We start from the raw sequence: 25,836 nt of genomic DNA, 5'->3' as shown, positions 1-25,836 counted from the left end.
CCCTCCACAGCGGTCTACTGGGGCTGCACATACTTCTGCAAGGAGCCCGGAAGGGGGTGGAGGTTGGGGGGCATGAAGAGGGAAAGTTATATTCACTGCCTCTCATGAGGGTTCACACGCCAGTCTCAGCTAATGTTTGTCCCTCCCCCAATTTAACATCTTTAAGTATATTAGTGCAGACTTTTACAAGAGCACAGGTGGTCTAATGTGTACATAGTTGGTTTAAGAGGTCTATAAAATATAGAATATGTATTTAGCCTGCTTTGTTCCAATGTGTCATTATTTATTGCAGTTTTATCGTGTCGTTTTGATTAAAAAAAGCATAAATATGCATGTGCGTATATGAAAAAAAGAAGTCTGTTTTAAGATCATGGTTAAGATGCATAGAGAACCCAGCTGTTGACAGTTACCACAGATCTCGCGATATCTCCCCCCTAGCAACAGTAGAGTTTGCCCTGGATACCATAGTCTTGCTACTACAAGCTAGGGTGAGCGTTTTTTCCTCTTTAGCAACATAGAAAACACATTTTATAAATTATGTCCGTGTTTTACCGAAGCTGTTTTGTTATTTGATTGTTATTATTGGAGATACGCCATGTAAATACTTATTGTTTGTGAAATATTCGGTTGTGTTGTTCAGGTGAAGACAGGTACCCGAGCTCTCAATTAGCTAACTAGCTAACGGTAGCTAACAACAGCTGTGGACACAGCAGGAGGAGCCTTAGTAACCTGGTAATATTTTGGGTTTTATTCCAACAAGCAGCTCCTCAACCTTTATTAATTGTACGACATTAATGTTAACCAGTGATAGGAGAAGCATTGAAATGTTTAACGTAAGAAACGTTAAGAATTGGCTGCTTTACAGAAAGTTTTAAAGATGCGGAAGTAATGGACCCTTAAATGCAAAAGTTAATGTAAGGTAACTTAAAGTTATTTGAGTGAGTGTAACATAAGTTCAAGAGAAAAAAAATCTCACCATGATCTTTTTTGGGACAGAAGTAGCTAGTTCTTGTTGTATATCAGCAAAATATGTATATGTAATTTAAGTAAAAGTACTCAATGTGTAGCTAAGGCTATCAATCTACAGCTAGGATATTTTACAATATGAATATTTTGTTAGTAAAACCTTAATCTGCAAAATAAATAGAAGCTATAGCTGCCAAAAAATGTAGTGGGGTTAAAGGTACAACATTTATCTCTGAAATATGGGTGAGTATAATTGTATAGTTTAATTTGATACTATATTATTATATGTATAATAAGTGTTTAGCACTGTCGCCTCGTAGCAAGAAGGATCCTGATTGGAACTCAGGGTGGGGAAGCCCTATGTGGAGTTTGCAGGTTCTCCCCATGCCAACATGGGTTTTCTCTGGGTACTCCAGCTGTGTATTGTGATATGTGATTTTCTCCTCCCACAGTCCAAAGACATGCAGGTTAATTGGTAACTCTAAATTGTGCGTAGGTGTGAATGTGAGTGTGAATGGTTGTCTGTCTCTATGTGTCAGCCCTGTGATAGTCTGGGGATCTGTCCAGGGTGTACCCCGCCTCTCACCCAATGTCAGCTGGGATAGGCTCCAGAAACTCGAATGTCCTTGTTTAGAGCCAGTGTTTGGTCTGTCTGTTTTGGGCTACTGTAGAAACAATATGGCAGTCTCTGTGAAAGAGGACCAGCTCCATAGGTAAATATAAATTGCTCATTCTAAGGTAACAAAAACACCACAAATCTTATTTCCAGGTGATTATAAACTAAAGGAAACCTAGCCTACATATTAGAATGTATACAATTTCTGCCAGTGTATCGCCCTAAATCCTACACACTGGACCTTTACGTATAAGAGCCTCAATTTGTGCTCAAGTGCTGCATTTGACTAAATGTAGTGAGTTACATTTTACCATGTTTAAGTTTGTCTCCATTCCTTCACTGCCAGATCACCATTCTGATGCAGACACCCAATGAAAACCAGCTCTGGTGTCCTGGCCAGTCCCTATGGAGCCTGATCGTTGAACATGTTCATGAGTCAGAGCTGGATAAGATCCACACAGCACTGGGCCTCTCTCTGATTGATATGTATACCGAGGTGCACACTGAGGTGAGTGTTTGAATGACTGCACTATTTCTGATTTCTTTTTTTTTTTATTATGTAGCTACCACATATTTGCTTTTAAGTTGGAACATTCCTCTTCAGATTCAGCGGGCAGAGCTTGTTTCATCATTCATGTTTTATTCGTTCAAAGAGTTCAGACACTGGGTCTGTCTCTGATAGGATCCCACAAGAATACCACCACACCATCAACAAGGATTTCCTTTTCAGCTCAGTTTTGGGGTGAAACAAAAAAAAACTTTGCTCAGCTAAGCATTCCTGACCAAACAATTTATGAACTGCAGTGTGAGGTTGTGTAAGTAGGTTAGTTTGGCTGCATACACTCATTAATCCCCAGACTCCCTAATAAAAGTGAAATGTGGGTTAACTGGCACTGTCAGTGCTGCAGTGAAGTCCAAATGTGAGCCAGGCAGACAGACATCAATATTTGCTCAAGGCCAGCTAGACAGTCTGCCCTTAACAAAGTCTCTTGCATGAAAAGCACTCAGCTCTGGCAAAATGACCTCACCTAAGAAAGACTTGCAGGTCGATGAGAAACATCTGCGGCTAAGGTAGAGCGGCACACACCTCACAAAATAGGTTAAATCAAGGTCAAGACTGGTGTTAGGGTATTGAATTTAATTTGAAGAGACAAGCATTTTGAAATGGATGGGGTAAAATGATTCCAAAGAAAAACGGATTGACCCCTTAAGTGTGGTCACAAATCATGAATAAAAGTTGGAGAAGAATTAAGAAATATGATCAAATTTTAAATAACAGGAAAAGTCAGTAACACTTTACTTGAAGGTATCTACATAAGGGTGACATGACACTGTCATAACTATGACATGACACCATCATGAACTTGTCATAAACATTATGTACATGTCATAAACATTTATGATTGCTATCATTAAGTGTCATTTGGTTTCTGTAATGACAAGTTGACATTGTTTGGGTTGTCTTGATTATGACAACTTGACATTAATCAAAGTGATATTACCAGAAGGTGTCTTTGTCATGACAAGTTGACATTAAATTTGTTTGGGATGTCCTTATAATGACAACTTGACATTAACCAGGATGACATAAATCCTAACATTACAGTTCAATGAAAATGGCTCAGTGGTTGACCTTAAATCTTAATGTGACAAAATGTGGCCTAGTCTACTGAGGAAACATTCCTTTCAAGCTGGATTACATAAGAGAGGTTATGCCATGTGCACTGAAGACCAAGTCTGTAGCTCGCACACAGGCACAAAGAATTCATCTTATCAGCACTTTCCGTGGGATATCAAAATCTCTGTATTTGATGTTTTCCCTCTGATGAAATGAATACAACCTCAGCCTGTCGTCTTTGCTTCCCCGGTCTCCTTCTTCTGCCACCCTCTATTGTTTCTTCTTTCGTGTGTTCAGTTTTGAAATCTCTCCATCTGTAGATGTTATCAGCCTGCAGCCAGCCAACAGGGCAGTCGCCATGTTTGAGAGCTGTCTCAGCTCTCAAGCAGTGCCATGTAGACGCTGACCACATATTATTTTTGTAACAGTTAACATGAAAAAAAAAGACCTGACATCTACAAAACACACTGAAGCATGCAAGACTCCCTCCCTTTCGCACACACATGAACATACCCACATAAACTCATATTTCATTTGCAATTGAGTCGTCAAATTAAATGTCTTTGTACATGACAAAAACTGGATTTAAAGCATTGTTTCAGGAAGCATTAAACCAAAAATCAAACCACAATAATGCAGAGTAATTCAGCTCACACACACACACACACACACACACGCACGCACACACACACGCACACACGCACACACAAACACAATCATACACAAAATGAGGCCCAGCAAGCTCAGTGAGTCAGGGGGTCGGTATAACAGGGTTAAAGAGGCTAATCCTCAACTGTTGATAAGACCATTAGCGACACGTATCCTTTGACTCAATTGTGTATGTGTCTGCGTAGAGAAAACAGACGTGGGCGAGTGTTTACCGTGTGCGTGACTTCCAGTGTTGCACTGATGTTTTGTCACCTAAAGTTCAGTGTATGCAGTGGCTGGCTGTATGAAGCCGCCAGACGGAAAGAACGACTTAAAGGCTGAGAGCTTTGAGAAATTTCCAGGGGAAAAAGGAAAAAGCAAAACAAAGCACAGAGCGCCTTATTCAACTCCTTCAGTTATTACATTTACTGCAGGGTGGATCACTTCCTTTTCTCATGCTTTTCCCCCTGTCTGTATCTGCCTATCTCCAAGTCTTCTTCTGTTTTTCTCTCTCCTCTGTCCCTTTTTCTCCTTCAGCCATGTAATGAATTCCATCCCTCAGTGAGCCACTGTGAAAAGTAATAGTTGATCTGCAGGCGACTCCTCCATTCCTCAACACCGCCATCCCTCCCTCCATCAAGGTCTCCATTGTCTCCGGCGGTTAGATCAGAGGGAACATTAGCCTCTCTTTTCAGGTCTCCCTACAAGGCCAATCTCTCTGTTCCTCCCTCCACACTCTCACAACTTTCTCTCCACTCTGAATGAAAATGAGCCCTTAAAGTTAAATGTAGTCTACAACCCAATTTAAATAATTCAACATAATAGCTTCTCGTAGGTTTTTTTAACTGACAGGTTTCAACAGCGCTCCCTTAAAATAGCTCCTGCATGAGATCAACAGTCTCACAGCCGAGGGGGGGGGGGGGGGGGGATGATCCAGGAACGACTTGTTAGCTGGTGAGCCATGAATCCTGTAACATAAACACCTCAACACCCAAAGACAGACAGAGGAAGCCAGCATGAGTGGAAAGGGCTGTGTGTGTTGTGTGTGAATGCTGGTATGCGGGGACACACGCACACGTAGACACACGTGCAAAGACCAGAAGCTGTGTGTTTAGTATCCTCCAGTGTATCCCTTTGAAGTGAAGTCTTGACTGCAACATGACAGAAATGATTGGCAGGCAACAGGTGTGGAGGCGTTAATGGCTTCCAGACTTCACTTGGACACATATGTACACGAGCATTCACATGCAAAAGTTTTCGCATCTTTTATTTTTTCACTGATTTTCCTCGAGGTGTTACATTCTGGTTAAATTATAGTAATTTTTTCAGCACAGGTTTGTGTGGAGGTGCAGAAAACAAGCTGCTGAGTGTAAAAGTGCACCTATGGTCCCAGGCGCTCAGCCCTTGTACCAACTCACAGAGGAAGTCACGCATAAAGACTGACCTTTTCCACATTTTTTTTTTTTTTTACAATTCCTTGATCTGCAGTGATAATCCCACTGTAGCAAAATTACAAGAACTAAAAAGCTGAACTAAAAAGCCTGGTTTTGTCTCATGACAGGCAACACTAAGTGCATCATGCTCAGTCAGTGCTGCATATAGTGAAGTGTGACACAGTGAAAGCAACAACAGTAAAGTATAAGACATAAGTAAGGCTTGTTCTCATCAGATTTACAGATTTTCATTAGAAATATATTGGTTCAAGGAAAGTTTCACTCAGATTTCATGTTTCTGTGCATTGACTCCTGTTCCAAGAAGACAGTGTCAAGTGTTTATAGCAGTTTACAGTAAATAATGTCTGATTGTGCCGAAGGCAGATCTGAAAATGTTTTCATAAGTAGAATGTGAAGAGAAAAATGGAGATGGTTACTCACAGTAAGTGAAAACCAGTTTAACTTCAACATTTGTGATGCAAGTTGGTGGTGTTCTTAACATTTTCATTCAGATTTTTGTATCAATCATATTTTCATCCATCCATCCATCCATCCATCCATTTTCATCCGCTTATCCGGGGCCGGGTCTCGGGGGCAGCAGGCCACCCCAGATGTCCCTTTTCCCAGCAACGCTTTCCAGCTCCTGCTGCGGGACCCCAAGGTGTTCCCAGGCCAGATGAGATATGTAATCCCTCCAGCAGGTTCTGGGTCTGCCCCAGGGCCTCCTACCAGTTGGACATGCCAGAACACCTCCAATGGGGGGCACTCAGGATGCCCAAGCCACCTTCACTGACCCCTTTCAAACTTGAAGGAGCAGCAGCTCTACTCTGAGCTCCCTATGAATGTCCGAGCTCCTTACCCTATCTCTAAGGCTGAGCCCAGCCAACCTTCTTAGGAAACTCATTTCGGCCTGCTTGTATCTGTGATCTCATTCTTTCGGTCACCACCCAGAGCTCATGACCATCGGTGAGGGTTGGGACGTAGATGGACCAGTAGAAGCCCCACCTTTCGGCTCAGCTCCCTCTTCGCTACAACTGTCCGGCATAGCGCCTGCATCACTGCAGAAGCCGCACCACACATATATTATATAAATATATATTATTTATTTTCAGATTTTTAAATATTTTAACACATTTACGTTTACTTTTTTCCTTGACCGAAAGCAGAACGTATTGAGCTCTATGTTTCTAGCCCAGGGTATCAGTCCAGGATGCCTATATATATGAGGTAATTTGGTCAACAGTGCCTCTTAATCCCGAAAGAGCAAACAGTGTAGCATTCAATATAAGTGCTGCATATAGTTGAATTCTTCACCTACCTGCATTACAGAGTATGCACCGATACACTCACAGTATATTTGTTTCTTCACAGATTGTAGCCGTATAGACTCGCTGAGACTCGAAAGAAAATAAAGATAATCCTCCAAAGCCTCTCCTGAGACATGAAAAGTCCTGCTATCATCCTCAGTCAGGGAGGCTGTCAGGAGAGTCACTGGATGACAGATGTCTGGATCACTGCTTGCAGCATATTGCAAGTGGACTGTCCACTGTGCTTTAAAAAGAGAGGTCCACTAAATCCAATAAAAATGCTATCATTTATCAGCGCCGTCACTTGGTGCAGGAAAATAAGCTGTCAGCAGTGACATGAATATCTTATTACTAAGATATTGCACGTATAAGCCCTAATTTTCTTCCCTAACCATAATAATAATAACAATATTTGCAGGCGGAGATGTGGCACAAAATGTGGCAGGCAAGCCATCAAGGAAACAACTGGAGCAGGGCAGGGACCCCACTCCCACGTCAGCAGGCCTGTCCTCTAGCCGACCCACCTGCAGTCAAAGAGCTGGTGAGAGCTGAGGTCAAGATGTTACTTCAGACTCTCAAAGAGAGAGTCAGCGGGGAGGGAAGGTAGGTGTAAGATCTAACACACACATCTACACTACTGTGGATTGTTCGTGAATGATTGATAGTTTTTTACCTTTGGATGGATTGCCCCAAAACATACAGCACTCACTGTGAGAGGAGGGCTAAGAACATCATTAAAGACATTACACACTCTGGACATCAACTGTAAAAGCTCCTCCCATCAGGCAGGCAATTTTGCAAGAGCAAATGCACTGAAAACAGCTTCTTTTCAAAAGCAGTGGCACTTCTGAGCTCAATCTGACAAGACTGATGAGCTGCCATTATTGGAGCACATGCCATATTTAATCCAGATCTGTCATACTGCACCTTCATTGGAGATGTACTGCTGTTTGCACACACGTCAGCTGTATTTTTTAAATCATTATATACCTTATATTTTCATTTATACTGCTTAGATTCTGTACTTTTAATCATTGAATATTTATCTCTTATTGAATTTTTGCCTTATTTTATTCTTTGTAAACATGTGTGAAGTCCTTAATACAATTCATATGAGGATGACACAATTGCAATTGTTTCATGCTTGCATAATGACAATGGAGCTCGTGAAACTTGAATGGATTTTAATTTATGTCTATTTGTACAACATAAGGAAGCCATTAAAGACACTAGGAAAGAAACTGCATTACTAATGCTAGAGAGAGTAATGGGGTTTTGTTATGAATTACCGGAAACAAAACACTAAAAAATCTACAAACACCACAATCCATCAAAGCTGCACAGTAGTGCAGTGGTAAGCACTGTCACCTCACAGTATGGGGGGGGGGTTCGAACCCACTGGCTGGCTGGGGCCCTTCTATGTGGAATTTGTATGTTCTCCCCGTGTCAGCGTGGGTTTTCTCCAGGTACTCCAGCTTCGTCCCACTGTCCAAAGACATGCAGGTTAGGTTAACTTGTGACTTTAAATTGCCTCTCTCTTAAATCCAGTGTCAGCTCTCAGTCATTTGTTTAACTTAATGACAGCATACAAGATAGCAGAATTTACATTTTTTAAACCAAGTCCTCAGGAAATTTACTTTCTCTGCTTTCTGTTTGAATTAAAATTTAAATGTTTGACAGCTACAGGCTTAATAAAGCAGTTTAGTTCCAGATGTGTTAACAGCCATTGGATTCAACATTTGCATGATTATTTTTTCTAATATTCAGTAAACACAGTTTCCCTCTTGATCTAATTTAATAGTGTAACTTTTGCACAGATATTTGTTTATCCTGGTCAGTGGTTTACACTGAGCATGACGCTCTGGCTTTTTCACAAGCCAAGAGATGGTATGGATAAGTAGGTTAAGACCCTGCTTTCACACTATCTGCGTCATTTTCCCCCCCAACAAAGAGTGCCATAAAATGCTACATTGTGTTCCCACGTCAGTTACAAATGGGTTGGAAAGCAGAGGAACAAAGGTGTTTGGCGTTGGGATGTTGCAAACTGGTTTAGGAATTGTGGAACAATGGGACAATTATAGGAGGGAGACTTCCATGCATTCCACACTGAATGCCAACAAACAATTTAAAAGGCCCAGTCACTGCCAGTTTTATTGGATTAAATGTATGTTTTTACTTCAAAAAAGACTCATTTTAAATTTTACAGAATGCACAAAAATGCCTATATCGGATTTTTATTCATTTTTTTGTTGGTAAAGTGCTCACAGGGAGAACACAATGAAGCTTGATACTCTGTCTGTTTTTTATAAAGCATAGCCATCAGGGAGTTATAAACTCCTCAAGAGGTTGTGATAAAACTTCCTAATTGCTGTTTGGTTTTTAATTTCTACAGCTAATCTTACAGCTCAGGTCAGAAATAAGCTTGTAGCAATTGGTAATTTAATGACATGTATTAAAATACTCCAAAGAATGTCATAAAAACTGTTGGCAGGATAATATTGGTAAGTGACACTGCCCCACATCCTTACATTACAATTTAAGGGCCTAATTTATGTATGAAAATGTGTTTGTGAGGAAGTTTGTGTGTGTGTGTGTGTGTGTGTGTGTGTGTACATGTGAGAGTCCCAGTATGTATGAGCTAGTAACTATCCCAGCAACCAGCTCGCTGCTGCCAGGAATGTTGCCCTGCGTCACCTCTCAGGTTTTGTCGAGGCCTTTTTAAGAAAAGCACAACATAAGATGGATTGCTCCCCGTTACTGTGACAAACCATTTATTGCCTGTCAATTTGTCAACTTCCTTTTTATTGTGATTTTCTTTTACTCTGTGTCCATTTATGTGTTGTTAAACTACAGGCTACAGGCAAGTCTCTAGTGGTTTGGGGTCTTTTTTTGTGTGTGGTGATGCTTATTTTGTATCATCATCCTCAGTCTTCTGTTAGGACCCGCTGGTCTTACAGATTTGTGCTGACCTAATATGTAGAATCTGCATTAATTTTTACAGAAATTACTAAGTTATTACATTTGTTGATGCCTCATTTGAACCATTCCTAAAACAAACAACTCTAAGGCCACTGTACAAAAACCCCCACAAACACCCACAAACACCTGGCTTTTGTCTTCAGTGGGAAAGGTTACAGTTGGTTTTCTTTCCAGGGACAAATGACCCTGCAGTAGTCACCGTTTTTTGTTGACATCAGCCTTAATCAGCAGTGATGGAAACATGACACTCGGCCAGGCTAGCTAATTTTTGTGATTTTTCTTGTGCATCTTCCCTGACTCTTTATCTCAGCCACAAATTCTTGTCGTCTCCGTCCAAGGAGCGCTGGAATATTGTTCCAAAGTAGTCGGCACGGAAGTTTGAAAGAAAGGCTGAATAAGTAGTAGATATAAAAGAAAACAAAAATGAGACATTTCACTGTCCTTCATACTGCTTTATGCTGTTTACTAGGCCTGTCTTGCATGCATGATGTTGAATGTGACATGCCACAAAACAAAAAAAAAGAGAGCCAAACTCATCTACTGCCATTGGAAAGGAGTATATGACCTACTTTGGGTGCCCAACTGCCATGCCAGTGACTTTATGAGACTGTACCTTTGCACAGTAGTGCTTTGACATCAGCACACTAACCAACGTCCATGATGTGGACATGCTCACAGTGACAATGCTGATGTTTATCAGGTGTAATAATTACCATGTTCACCATCTTAGCTTAGTGTGGTAGCATGCTAACGCCCTGTTTTAGCACCTGTGTCTTTAAGCCCTCCTTCTGAAAAGTCCACTCTGCTCTGACTGGTCAGGATTTCCTAGGTCTTCCATATCTGCACTAGTGGAGTCCCTGCACCATTCAGTCCATGCTCTGCACCATAATTGCAGCCTATGGAATGAATACATCAGAGTATCACAACTCTTTCTACTGTGAAAAATCACCAAGAAAAGCTGCAAAATGCAACTAAACATGTTCCAGCAGAAATATGACCCAAAGTGGGGGAGAAATTTACAACATTGGCAACCAAGATGACATGTTTAGCTAATGTTAGCATGTAGCTACATGTAGCAGTGTAGGCTATGTAATGTAAAAACTTGCAGTAGCATGCTTGGAATAGATGATCATATGAAGAAATCTGTCATGGGCTGGCATTGCCAATAATGACTAATTAGCACTAAAAACAAAGTACAGCTGAAGCTGATGGGAATGTCATTAGTTTTGCAGATATTTTGTCAGAAACCAAAGTATTGGTTGAGCTGAAATTTGACCTGATGATGCTGCTAGAGGAAAAGTCAGAAGATCACCAGTCATTCATCAGTTCATCCCAAGGAAAACATATATCTATTCCAAGTTTTATGGCAGTCCATCCAATAGTTGTAGAAACAGTTTACTCAAATATACAAATGTGAACCCCATGGTGGTGCCAGAGGAAGAGTCAGAAGATCATCAGCATCATTGACATTCACCCTCTGAGGACCATGAATGTCTGTATAAAACTGTACGTAAATCCATCCGATAGTTGTTGAGATATTTCAGTTTGGACCAGAGCAGTGGACCGACCAACACTGTCATCTTTAATGCACAAACAGCTGCAGTTGTGCTTTTATTTAAATTGAAAAATTGTAAAGTGTTGTCCCTTGCAGAATACAATATATTTCACGCATCACAAGAAATAGAAAATGTATAATACAACTCTGGCGCTTGTTATGACAGCTCAGTTGACAGGGATTTATTTTGAAGTAATCTTACAGGGGTTTCTTTTAAGTCAGGATGACAGCAGGGCCTGATGTTTAAGCTGACAATCCAATATCCATAAGGCCACAGGTCTGATGCCCACAACAGCACTGTGTCTTATTAAAGTGTCACTGAGCAAGACATGAACTGAGGCCTTACTAGCGCCACATCACAAGTCACTCTTGTAAAGTGCTTCGGCCCGGATGTAAATGGATTACTGAAAGTCCCATTCAGAGGGAGAAATACGGCCCATTGTTATTGGCCGTGTAGGAGCACTACCAAAAAAAAAGAAGTATTTGTGCCACACAGTCTGTGCCAGCACAAATCGCCTTTTCTCTTTGAAGTTGGCTTCGGTATACTTGTTGACCTTGATGCATGGTACTGCGGGTGAGTGTGTGTTTCAGGCCTTTGATCATTCAATTAGGCTAAGTCCCAAGTGTATATCAGCTGAATAGCTTTCAGGAGTAAACCCAACACACTTCCCTCGTAATAACACTTCCACTTAATAATGCTCCGCAGCCCTCTGTTTGTCAATTTAGTTCAATTTAATACGCTTTGTCAGCATGGAAATTGAGAAAATATTGCCAAGGCATCAAGATAGAGACCAGCATCTTTCTCTCTCGCATATTCTCCACTGGAAGTTGTTTTGTTTTGTGTGTGTGTGTGTGTTTGGGGGGATTGTAATGTAATTTACCAGACATGTTAACTGAGAACACTTTCCTATATTTGCGGCAAAGGCCTAACGAACTCATTTGTTGGAAACCACATCAACAGGAGGTGGGTAAAAATAGCTCTCATTCCCATACCAGATTTGAACCATTTGAGGGTGTGTGGATGGGTGTGTCCCTTGTAAAAGTCATCTGATTTATCTTATTGGCTTCTGTGTGGTCCTGATCCCCCAGCTTTCCACCCACATTCACACACACCCACATCTCCATTTCATTGTATGAGTTCCTAGAAAAGACACATTTTCCCTCGTGTAGGGACTATAAAACCAAGCAGAGCTGACCAGGCTGTCACCCTGCCTGCTGCTGCCTATACCATCTGCTTGTTTCTTTTTCTCCCAGGGATCATTCAGAAAAGATAATCCTGCTGCTGTTTATCCTTTCCTTCCTGAGATCAGTTTTTTTAGATATTGTGAAATGAGCCTAGCCCTGATAATAGAGTTCTAGTCAGTGCACATGTTGTACTGCCAGGGGAACCAGCTCATCCTGCACAAAGAAAGAACATGACTTCTGTTCAGGCTCACAGTAATTGAATCAATCAACTTAGCAATTAAAGGGGACCTATTATGCTCATTTTCAGGTTCATACGTGTATTTTGTATTTCTCCTGGAGCAAATTTACATGCTTTAATGATCAAAAACACTTTATTTTCCTTGTGCTGTCTGTGCTGAAACACCTGATTTCACACTATGTGTAAGACAATCAGTTTTAGCACCTGTTTCTTTAGCTTTGCCACGATTAATATGAACATCTGACATTGTAAGATTATATATATGGCATACTCAGTGCTTTACAAGTGACTGACTGTACAAATATGAACAGTAAAATAATTGCAGACAGTTATGCACATAGAACTGAAGTGATGAAAGTCAAGTAAAATAAAATAAAAATCTTTTTTCTAGAACTTAGTCCTTTAAAAACTGGGAGAGCTGCATATTCAGTGAACTGACTTGTATATCTTGTTTTTGTGCTGTTGTTGCCATAGAGGTGGTGAGGAGCTCTTGTTTCAGTACAAACCTGAGACTGTGGACTATGCCATGAGTCACCTTGACAGCTGTTACAGAAACTGTACCAACCCTGGAGATACTGATAATGGAAGCAGGCAAGTAACACTGGTACAATACACCTTGAATATCTCACTGAAATGATAAACAGTGATTTTCAAATTGTCTGAAATCTCATTTAATCTTCTTTTGTCTTCAGACCGAGTTCTCACTGCTCAGTCCAGTCCAATGCTGAGGATGAGATTGAGGCAATGAGAGACAAGGTGAATGTCACTGATATTGACCAAGTGGTGGAGCGCCTCAGGTAATTTGGATTGAGCAGTGTTTCACAACTTTTTCAGCTTGTAACTATAGCTCTACAGATACCAAATTTTAGGGCAATACTGATATCGACATTTGGGAGTTTAAAAAAGTAACTCATAATTAACACAGAACATGAACACCAATCATGTTAATGCTGTTCTCTTAGGTTTGTTAGATTTGTATTTTTGAAGAATTACAATGAAGATACATACTAGCAGAACATTTAGGCATTAAAAATTGCAATTTCTTATGACTTAGTGGCCAACATATACACCCATACAGATATACCTGAAATAAACTATATATGTAGTTCTACTTGTGGCCCTTGAAAACAAAGCTATCACTACCTGTGCCCCCTAATTACAGGTTATGTAACATGAATTTTAAGTGATTTTTCCGCTAGAGGACTAAATATCCAATCTGAAAAGAGCAAACATTAAAGTGGAAATAGACTGGATTTTTCCTTTAACTTACCATTATTGCGTTAATGCTGATTGCAAAGTGTAATGGCTATAAAATAGTGACACCATCAGTGTTTAGGCTAGTTCCCTAAAGACCAAAACACACCACTACCCAACGGCATTCACCAAAACAACCAACCCTTCTTTTTGTGTACAGCCCCATACCAGTGATGTTCGTCCCTTTACGCCATTGTCCTATTTCCAGCTTCGCCACCCCTGAAAAAACATACTTTTTCCCCACCTGCTCACTGTTTGCACATCCTGGCTCCTGTAGCAGCTCGACTACCTCCTCACCTCTTGATGTCGTCATCTCTTGTATGTGTTAAATAATGGATGAGAAGAGACTACTTGTTGAGGTCGAGAATCATCCCACGCTAATGACCTACAGTCCTATCATTATAAAGGCAATGGCAAAAAAGATATTGCCTGGGGAGCCACAGCTCTGGTGATTGGCTCTTTAGGTGAGAAATGAAGTTTAATTAGTGGGTGCCCACACATGATTTTAAGCTAACGCAGACATGGAAGAAGCAGAGATCTTTTAGTGAACATAGTAATAATGGTGTGTGGTCTGCCGTTGACGTGCTGCAGTGTGAAGCTTCTTATTGGTGCTAGGGGCTGCACTTGATGCACATCAAATGACATGACGTAGCACTTTGGCGGCGGTGTGTTGGTAGCTTAAGCCTCGCTTTTATCATGCAAATCCATCTACGAGAATATCAATTAAGTTCTCTGCAGTTACTATCCCCCAGTCTCCAAAATGGCTGATGGTGGAACAACTCAAGTAACTGTGGAAACTACCCAGGGAAAAAAAGAGGCCTGTTCCAAAATTGAAAAGTTGTCTGTTTCCACTTTTAACAAAAGGTAAACATAATTTTATGCAACATAATTTTGTTTAATCACTCAGTGACCCCTCAGATCTTTCTTGGGTCCCCTTGGGTGGTCCAGACCAACAAGTTGGGAACTACAAGTGTAGAGGATCAACCTGGATGACAGCAGGATATACAGTGTATACAGATTGAGTAAACAACACATGTCACACTGGTACAGTACAAAAGAATGTGTCTTGTCTGGACCATCTGATATTTGTAACACTAACTAGCAGAGACACACTGCGTAGATTGTGTAAGTGTGTTTTTTTTCTGTGTGGCATAGTTTATATGTGCTCTGTGAGTCTGTAAGTGAGTTCCTCGAAGCGTTTTCCTATTCCCCTGTTTCCCCCTTAATTTCCCCCCAACTCTCCTTGGTGGCTTCTGTCGCTGCCCTCCCTCCTTCACTCTCCATCCCTCCTTTTCTTCCTCCATCCCTCACTTTGAGGCCCACGGGGCAACACAGTCACTGGGGCTACCTTGGAAGAGAGCCTTCCTCTCCCTCTCTCCCCCTCTCCGCCTCACTCTTTCTCTCCCTCTCTTTCCCATTTCCTGACTCGACCAGAACAAAAGGCCTCATTGTCAGAAAATGGATCCCAGAGCAGGCAGAAGTTTCTTTTTCATGTGAAGGAAGTGTATAAAGTCTACTACAGTTATGTAACCGGAGAAGGAGCAAGTGTGTGTATGGGGGAGAGACGGAGGGAAAAGAAAAATAGGACACTGTATCCTCAGTACCCTTATGGAAACTGTAGAGGATCAACTTTGACCAGACACCAAATGCACCTATTCTGTTGTTGTGATAGGGTTGTATCTTTGTGCTCATCAGTCTGCCGCTGTGTGCTTCCAGCATCTTTTGTGTATACTTGTCACAATTAACTTCAAGAGTATATAACATTCTGCAAGTTTTACACGCCACTAATTAAATTGATTATACTCTGACAGTCAGGATAATCAATGTTAAATATGTGGAAGAAAACAAGCAGCTACTATCAAAAGGAGCCTCAGCTTTTAACCAAGGTGTTTGCCTGTGAGTGCGTGTTGAGACTATAAAATGCATTTTCCACTTTGACCTAGATTTTAGTTTTAGGCTCAGTTTTTTTTAATGAAAAACAACTGGAGTACTGATGTTTACCGATGGTAAACATTAAGGCTTTCTTTCTTTATACCTGTCTGTTAATCGGTCTAGGTGTGTCCTAACGGAGGAATGTGTAGCGCTGAAGAGGCTGGTGAAGCATTTTAAGGTAAGAAGTACAAGATGAAAACCAGCCAACTACCAAATGAATCTTTAATCCTCTTTGTTTTCCGGCTGCCAGTGCAATACTGATCCAAATCCTACAATCATTTATGAGAAACCAGGCCAAAACCAAAAATATTGATTTGCTATACTGATGCTGCTACAGTCATAATCAATATAACCTTGTAAGAACCCTGAGTTATGATGCTATGCTTTACTTGCAAGTCTGGACAGCCTATTATGAGGCATAATTTTACCTACCTGGTTTTAGAAGAGGGACCAAAGGAGAGCTGCACACTGTTAGGCTCCAAATTTATTTTAGTTTATTTTAGTATTTTATTTTAGTTTATTTGTCTTTTTTTCTTTGCAAGGCAACATTTCGATCCTCAAAATCTTCTTCACATCTACTTGATTTTACCCTTAAATTTCTCTAAAGCTTCTTTACATTAAAAAAAATCACAATATTAAAGATAATTCTTGTCTATTTAAATACTCTTGCTTGTTATACTGTTAATTCCAGCTATACCAGAAAACAGAAATGAAATATTCCAGCGGTGTTGTGCATTCATTTTTAAACATAACTCTGTGTTCTGTGACCCAGGCAACATGAGTTCCAGTTGCTCGATTCAATGTGCACAATGTGTAGTTTGTACATATCTATAAAATTGTCAGATGATGTCGTTTCTGATCACTTCCATGACAAAGACACTGACTTCCTCGAACACAGGCATTCGTTTGAATCACACTTTGGACACCCTCAGATTGATCTGCTAACCCTCTATTGGCACTAAAACCCCGCCAAGGTTTCCATATAAACACCTGACGCACACACATTCCCACACAAGCTTGCACACACACACACACACAAAGGAAACCTGCGAGGGCTCAGTCTAAGCCTGTTTTTTTTTTTTTTTTTTTTTCCCCCCCCATCTGTCTGGCCAAGAGCTTTGCAGTGCTGTGTAAGATCAATCTCCTTCCAATCACTAAAATGACTTAATACATATATACAGAGTCATTTGGAGGCACACACACACATAAAAGCAACAAAGAGACACACGTGCACGTCTACAATCTGGCTGCACTGTCATGCTTATCTGGCATTTTGAGAGAGTGAGTTAGTGAGGACCCAGATGTGGGACTATTCTGTAGACCAGATGTGGAAGTTATCTCTACGTATCCTCAGCGTGTGTGTGTTTATGTGCGTGTCTGCCTGGGAGTGTTACATATATTGCCAGTTTGACAGACTATTGTCAGTAATTTCTTCATCTATATACAGTTTTCTGTGTCTTTATCCCAGACTGAGTTGATGTGTTTCAGATGTTGAAGAACCAAAAGTGAATATAGTGTGTGACCATAGAGTAGCATTGTGCCTGTTGCATGAAGACCCACTTATTTAAATGTTGTTCTGTTAAGGAAAAACAAATAGGAGTGACGTGAAAGTCTCACTGCAAAGTTAAACCAAACAGCGCTGGTGTTGTCTGTGGGAAACCTCGTCAGGCATTTTAACTGTAGGAAACATATAAAGATATAAAAGAAAACAGACGGGACATTATTAGAGCAGTGTGTTGTTCCAGTCTTAAATACCTGAGGGTGTGAGGCTAATTGTAGGGAGAGCTTTTCTTGGTTGTCATCACGATGTCTCTCTCAAAATGATCCTGTGGTGAAGCAGGAATGTTGTACTTTCCCTGTGTAGAAATTGCCTCCTCAAGAGAAGAGTTGCTGTCTGGTGCGTGAGCAGGTGGGGTGAAGCTGTGGCTCAGGTGTTGCTGTGCTCTTATGGCATGAGTTTATTGTGCACTTCTGTTATTTGCTGCAGTGGTGGATGATGTTGTGGCCGTGCAGTGCAAGGCGTCGCTGCTTCATTTACCGTGACAGCTCATCAGTCCTTGGAAGGGAGCACACTGTAGTCAGACATTACGATCTTCTGTGTGATTTTTTTAGCTTTTACTGTGGCATAAATCTTTAGAAAGACTTATTATGTACAAACTTGTTGATTCACTGGTCAGTTCAAGGTTTCGCTTAGCCGCTCCTGCTTGGAGAAACATGTAGGAATATACTGTAAGGGAGGCTAAACAGGCAAGGTAGTGAAACTTACAGCCATGGTTTACAGTTCTCACTTTTTTCTAACTACTGACACCTCTTCTTTCCCTGCCTCAGGAAGACGAGGTTAGTGCAGAAACACACTATTTTGAGTTTATATGCTGAAAAAGAAACACACCACTCTTTCAGTCATTCACTTAATCTGCTGCTTCTTATTCCCAGTACGTAAATGTGTTTGATGGAGCAAAGGAATTTGGATTCTGATCCAGATTGGAAGATTTTACCCAGAGTGACAATGCTAAGCAGGAAAACACTCAGACTTTCCAACTACAATCACATTTTTTAGATCTTGATTGTTACCATCTGTTCTGTGTATTTCAAGTCATAATTAGCTATGCCTGTTGCTGTATGTGTGAAGAAAATATGTTAAGTGTGACAGTGCTCGCCAGCAAGCTGTGCTGTACATTGTGTTCTGTCAAGACACTATAAGTGTCCTGCTTGAGGACTGTCATGACTGTCTGATCAGCGCCATGTTTGGTGCAGCTGAAATTGCTATTGATTTAGTGTTATTCCATGCAGTTAGATTATATAATGGCAGTTAAATGGAGCCAAATCAGGCATTTAGAGGCATGATACAGTATGATCAAATTGTAAATTTGTCCTGAACACAGCTGTGATGACCCATTTTCTCTTAGCAGGAGGGAGGAACATATTATAAACTGCTTTGGGGCGGCAGTAGCTCAGTCCATAGGGACCTGGGTTGGGAACCGGACAGTCGCCTGTTCAAGTCCCTGTCCGGACCAAAATATGGAGCGTGGACTGGTAGCTGGAGAGGTGCCAGTTCACCTCCTGGGCACTGCCGAGGTGCCCCTGAGCAAGGCACTGAACCCCCCAACCACTCGGAGCGCCTGTCATGGGCAGCCCACTCTGACATCTCTCCACTTAGTGCATGTATAGGTCCAGTTTGTGTATGTGTGTGTTCGGACCTGTGTGTAATTGACAGAGTGAAAAATTGAATTTCCCCCTCGGGGATTAATAAAGTATATAAAAATTTTTAAAAAAATATGACTTGGTCCAGGAGAAATCCAAGAGTAACTTCCACATGCATGCACACAACACACAGTCTCAACTGTTTAAATAATGTGTGTCAGACGATTGAGAAAACTGTTTATTCAATCACCCTCAAGTGGTGGAAACTATGCTGAAATTATGGGAGTGCAGTGTTACCGCAGCTTTACAAAATAATTCACTGAACTGTTAATAATTGAATGTTTTTCAAACCAGTGTATGCACACTACTCAGTGCATTATGATGGCTGTTAGGTCTCTTACCTGATCTAAAGCCACACTGAGCTCTCTCCATTGTTCCATGTCCTTGGCAACACGTTGAGCTTCCCTCCAAGTTAAGGTCATTTGTCTAGCACCAGCTCATCTGTCACAGTCCTGTACCAAGCCATTTTCTATTTCAGTGATGATGATCTTGGTTTTATTTTTTTCCCTGTGTAATTGAAAGGTTGTGATGGTGTTTGGCCACAAGTCTCCTCTCTGTTATCTAATGTGTAAGGGATGTATGTTCTATTCTACAATCTACTATTACTCCAGTAATTCAGGGACTAGTTTACATGAATGCATCAATTACTTTACGTCATAACAGGCTGGCGCTCTCTATAAATTGGTTGAAGTTTCCCAGTCTGTTGCTTTTGTTGAAGGGATAGCTCAGATCTTTTGAAGTGGGGTTGTATGAGGTACTTATCCATAGTCAGTGTATTACTTACAGTAGATGTTAATTTCCAGGAGTACTGCCAAGGAAGCTAAGCAATGCACTGCTTTTGAGGGATCAGCAACAAAATGTATTTTAGCCGCCTAAAAAAAAAGGCCAGATTCATTTAAGAAAACGACAATGCTGAGCTCGGTTCGGACTCACCAAAGTCAAACACAACAAACTAATCTGATCGAGGCATTGGTAGCCCAGTCGCTCCTGTGTTAAGTGAGCTAAATTATTTTTCATTAATGGAGTCTGGTGGCCTAGCCAAGAGCACAAATGGGAAACTGAAGCCATTAATGCTTCCCCGTCGTAAAGGGCTGTTTGACTGCAAGGTAAAGCAGTGAAAATATTCTAAATAGAGCCTACACTTAAATTGACATTGATATTTTCAGGTGGGACTTTTTTTAAGTGGCTGAAATACATTTCGCTGCTGCCCTTGTTCACAGCAGTACATTGCTTAGCTTCTGTGTCTGCACTCCTGTCTGCGTCTCCAAACTGGGGCCGTGTTGACAGACACCTACTGCATATTAGTATCTCATACAACACTACTATTCCTTTTATATGTGCTCATGATGTAGGTTAAACCCTTCAAAGCTTCTTGTATGCTCTCATAGCCACTTCACTCTCAGCCATAGATATGGCCTGCAAGGGACAGGTGGTAGTAATAACGTTATCAGCTGTGCTCTGTCAGTGCAAGAGCGCCATGGTGTTCCTCACAGTGTGATGTTGTCTGTGGCTGAGTAATTTGTCACTGGAGTCAGCAGAGATGGTCTGGTTTTACTGGTCTAAACTGGGCAGAGGGGGACTGATGTGGATCAAGGTGATGAATGAGACTACTGACAAGTCATACAAGACAGGCGTGTTGTCAAAGTATATATTGTTCATCATTAGACTAGTATCAACAATCAGAGCATTGCTTGCATACATTGACTAAACTGAATAAAACATCTAAGCTAGATAAAGGGAGATTCTCTGTCAAGGTTTTTGCTGGTAGACCAACTAGATCATATTTGGCCAGTGTGGTTCGAGTATACTGCAGAACAGATGGCAGCCACCAAAAGCTGGATTTTGTGGCAAGAATGGTGACCCTTGTTCTCCTGTTTCGTGTTCTGCATTAGCTAAGGGATTTGCTGTGTATGTTGGCTGTGCAGATGTGGATTTGGGTTCCAGAGCTTCATGTATAGGAATAATAACAGTAACAGCTTTCCTAAAATATCAGCAAGTCAGCACCATGGTAATGGGTTCAAACCCCACATGGACCACAAAGCCTATTTTAAGAGTTTACGTATGTGTGTGTGGGTGAGAGAGAGTATGTGTGTGCTTTAGAGTTGTTTTGGATTTCAGTCACTTGACTGTCAGAGACAGCAGACATACTTCGTCTGCAGCTCTGAAAGACAACTCTGGGAGGTTTGGGTTTGAATCCCACCGGGAAAACAGACCAAAAATATATGTCTTAACTGTCAGTCTCCAGGCCTGTGGGTGTGTTTGTGTGCGTGTGTGTGTGTGTGTGTGTGTGTGTGTGTGTGTGTGTGTGTGTGTGTGTGTGAGAGAGTTAGTGTAAAGTCTGTGGTTGCTATATAGACTCTTCATTAGTGTTTGTGCTTGTGTAAAATGAGGAGAGGAGGCTGCCAGTCACTCATAACAAACACACGAAGACACACTTTTCAATCTCCCCCTCACACACACACACACACACACACACACACACATACGTGCACACAGCACTATGGTTTTCATTTGCTATGGATATAGATATTTGAGGCCAAATTATGATGGAAGACTGCTGCTCAATCATTTAGTGGTCACACACACATACATACACACACACATTCCTCTTTCTCCCTCTGTTATTTTTATCCCTTTTCCTTGTTCCTCTGCTATTTCCAAAGGCTTGTGCGTTTTCAAACACGTTTAATACATTTCCCTCCTGTTTTTCCACGTCCACTACTGTCACTGGAGGCAGACTGTGTCCTACTTTGTGCCGTGGTATTATGTTAAGTGCACTCAAACTGCATGATTAAACATCAGCGCTTCCTCTAACTGCTCTGCGTCTTGTGTTTCTTGCAGGAAAATATTAAACAAAAGTGTCAGAGTCGACATGAATCTGATCTGAATCTGAAGTCAGAACCTTCGCTTGCAGGTGAGTCCACACACTAGCAGTTTGGTGTTTTGCTGCCATCTGGTGGCATGTTATTGTTTAACACACACGGTGTGTGAGGGGAGTTCTCTCTGTCTCTTAAATCCCATTTAATCTGCAGCTCACTGAATAAATTTACAGATGAAATGAGAATGCTGATGATTTTACCCACCCTTCATTAGCTGTAAAACTCATTCTGTAACATACTTATGAATAAAAAAAAAAGAGTGATTGAGGACACCAGCCAAATCTATCTACTCTGTGCCAAACAACAGTGAAACTAATTGAAAACTCCAGAGAGCAGTCTGGGTAAAACAGCAATTGAGTTCATTTTCAGAACTCAGTAATGAGTACTTGCTTTTTTTTCTATATGCACTAGATGATTGTAATCTTTTGATGGTTTTCTGTAATTACCTATCTGACAGTGTGTTTCAGTATTGTCAGACTTCTCAGTGTTGTTGTATTGGTGTCTGTGCAGAGTTGAGAGAGCTAAGAGGAGCCATACAAATGGACTTGGAGCGCTACCCCTCTCCGCTTCCTGCTTCAGCATCAGTTTCCTCCTCTCTACATTTGAAGGAATTGAAAAGCAGGTTCAGGTTGGTATGTTTTACTGTTACGACCCCTAGAAAGGCTCTATTTTTAAGAGAGCAATAATGAAAGAGTAGCAAAAAAAACATTACGACATTATGTTATTTAACCATTTTTTTAAACCAATGTGACCACAAAATAAATCCAAATAAAATAAAAGGGAATGAAGGGACTTCCCACACAATGGGCCGTCTGACCTGGGCATTCCCCTTAAGCTAAACCAAAATTGGAAACCTAATGGAAGCAAAGTTTCAAACACCGGACCCATCACATCAAGCAAACAAATTACTTAAGAGAAGGCAACTTAGATAAACGCTGCTGCTGTGACCAGGAGGAGAAAGAGAGAGAACCAGTGGTCCTTTATACCTCTTTGTAGCTTTTCCCAACCAGGCCTGACAAGGTACACCTTAGGGTGTACCAAAATGTAACTAAAACACACTAGAACTAGAAGGGGGCACTTAGAAAGGGCAGACCTCTGCCAAGGCAGATGGTCCAGTCTTCTATGATATACAAATCTGCAAACAAAACCAATTTTGTGTGCACTGTAACAATTGCTCTCTGTATGAAGTCTACGTGTGAAGGCTACCCCAGAGGATTACTGGTGCCTGTGAATGTGGCTTGTTGTGTATAATCATCGTATTTCTCCAGCTGGCTATAAATTGTAACTATAAAACTTTACTAACTTGTATGGCATTTATTCCGCCAAGGCCAAATGCCCTATCTTGCTATGTCAACAAAATTGAAAAATAATTTGTGTATCCGCCCCATGATTCGGAGCTGCTCCAAAATAAAATGCACTTTTCCTTGGCCTATGCTACACCCTTCCACCACGTTTCATGAGTATTGCGCCATTAGTTTTTATGTAATCCTGCTGAAAAACAGACAAAAAAACAAGCTGAACCGAGAGCATAACCACTTTGGCGAAGGTAATTGGAAGAGATGCACATTGTGACCATAACAATCACACTGAACAGTCCATACTTTAAGGGTATACTATACAGGATTGTCGGGTGCTGAAAGCAAAAGCCAACCCCAGATTCACTCTAGCATATCATTTCATCTCGCATATTTCTGTGCTGTTTCTCTTGTATGCCTGCTGCTTACCGTCTGGCATCTGGTCGCTACCTTTCTATAAAGCCCTGACCTCGTCTGAGTGCTGTGGGGCAACACGCCCATAAATGTCCTAAGCACAGAAAATAAGAAAGTACAGGCAGAGAGCAAAGTCTTTGCAGAAAAATACACCACCACACACTTCTAATGGGTCATACGTGATGATTGAAAGGGGTTACTTCTGTATAAGTCTATACATTCTATTTTTGTCTGTCTTTTTTAGGGAAATCCTGCATATATATCTTTAAGTATCTGCTTCACAGTTGCTCATAATGTGTGCCTTCTCATTCCATTTAAGCTGTCCCTGTATGCACAATGTTGCCATTGATTTACTGCAAAAAAATAAATCAAACCGCACTTTTCAATCTGATTTCCATTTTGTGACCTTTTCCTCAGACTGTCAGCAGGACAAAAGGTTTCTGATGAAACTCTGCGAGCTTTGAGCACTACATCAGCCCTAAGACCACATCCACCTCCTCCTCTGTGCCACACTAAACCCAGGCCACCGCTCAGTGCTCCTCCCAGCAAAACCTCTACATCAGTTAAACTCATTAATAGTTCCTCACTATTAAGGACTCATGGACAGCATAGAAGCATATCGGCCTCCACTGGGCCTAGGAAAATACAAACACCTGTGGGCAACAGGATCACCACTCCTGGGCATGCGTCACTTCCAGGGCCTGGCAGTGACCAGATGATGGTGAAAAGCATACGCGACCCCAGTCTTTGTCCAGAGCAAGATAGTGCCGATATCCACTGCAGGACCACGACTTGTAGTCCTAGTCCAAGAAACGTACCCATTCATGAAATCCACCTGTCATCCCATCGCAGTATTCACAGCCTGGGAAGAAAGTTTGATTTGTCACCACAGACAGAAAGAAAAAGCAGCCCTGGCTGGAGATCAAGAAACACCAATACCATCCCCTCATCCCGTCACTGTGATGCAGGCAGTTACAGCAGCAATAGCACTGACCATTCTGTGTCAACAACAGTACAATCAAAGACACAAAATGGGCGACAGAATAGTACCTGTGAAAGTAGTTTACTGTCAACAACAGTGCAGACAGATATTGACAAGAGGAAAAGTACTTCTGAGAGTTTTCATGCCTGTGTTGGCAGTAGGAAGAGCAACAGTGGAATTGATGGAGATGAACAGCAAAGCCTTGTAGCTGCAAGGACCCATCCAGCATCTATACGGATAAATGGACAATTCTTCACTTCCCACAAAAGACCACTTGAGGGCACTAGTAGTCGACCGAAAGATGTCCAAGAGACACAGACAGAGCTGGAGTTTATCGAGTTTTACCAGCCAGTCCCTCCTGCAAGGGTGTCAACTTGAGATATGTCACTGACCAGACATCAGTGGCCAAAACAGGAAGAAAATTCAAGGGAGGTTTGGTACTGTCTTTTATGAGACTGCAAACTATTAAACATACTGTATCTGCTGGACATTTATTTCTTCCCACATAGTTATAAGACACCAAAGAGTCACTGTTATATTTTGGAGCTTGATGACTCTCAAGTTGCATAAATTGTTCTACTCCGGAATAATTTCACAGCTGTGTCTGGTTTGTTTTGTTTTTGTTTTTTTTCCACCCCAAACAGCACTGATTAAAATGAGCTTGAACTCTCAGTTATCTACAGACAGTGGATGTGGGTGATTGTAATGTTGTAGTGTCTAAATATTTAATTGAAAAATATGTGCTGTTAAGATAGGTCACGGCCTGTACAGCCCTGCAGACATGAAAAACACAATTAAGGCTTTACAAACCACAAAGTAGATGTGTAATAATTGCTCGGGACGTTTTAACTGAACGTTAGAAAATGACAGGGTATCTCTTTGTGGTTCTTACAAGTATAAGTAATAACATAAATCATGGCTCAGATCCATTCAGTTGCTTCTGTTTCATGGAGCCATCGTTATCGTTAGTAACAGCTTTTACCACTATCTGCTGTTGATGATGAGATGATGCCATCAGGCTTTATGCACTATTTTAAGTCATGAAGGTGGTTGTCATACTATGTTTTAAAAGGTTCACAAAACAGACAAGTCAGTGAGATGTCAGTCTAACACAGTGTGTACACATCTAGCGTCTAATTAGTCAAAGTAACACCTGCATAGTTGAACTGTAAATGTGTACACACCTTAATCACAGGTATATTTTTAGGTTAATATTTATTTTACCTGTATGAAATAACAGGGAATGTTTTCATTTCTCATATGGCCTTGTTTGTTTGAGTATCTGTCTAAAGTCTGGGTCCTGGAATTTATTTGTTCTGACCAACAAACACAAA

General features: G+C 41.2%; 1 protein-coding gene across 1 annotated transcript; it reads left to right on the top strand.

Annotated features, from left to right (window-relative positions):
• The first annotated feature begins 460 nt into the window (after positions 1–460).
• On the top strand, positions 461–25,014 carry ccdc24 (coiled-coil domain containing 24). The gene is made up of 9 exons (XM_033650895.2): positions 461–488; positions 1,929–2,090; positions 7,007–7,191; positions 13,020–13,136; positions 13,238–13,342; positions 15,855–15,909; positions 21,774–21,846; positions 22,322–22,439; positions 23,938–25,014. The coding sequence occupies exons 2-9, from the start codon at positions 1,941–1,943 to the stop codon at positions 24,878–24,880; spliced, it is 1,746 nt and encodes a 581-aa protein (XP_033506786.1). The 5' UTR covers positions 461–488; positions 1,929–1,940; the 3' UTR covers positions 24,881–25,014.
• Positions 25,015–25,836: the final 822 nt, after the last annotated feature.

Source organism: Epinephelus lanceolatus, chromosome 12, assembly GCF_041903045.1.
Source record: "Epinephelus lanceolatus isolate andai-2023 chromosome 12, ASM4190304v1, whole genome shotgun sequence".
Taxonomy (NCBI): Eukaryota; Metazoa; Chordata; class Actinopteri; order Perciformes; family Serranidae; genus Epinephelus; species Epinephelus lanceolatus.
This window is presented reverse-complemented; position numbering and strand designations above follow the sequence as displayed.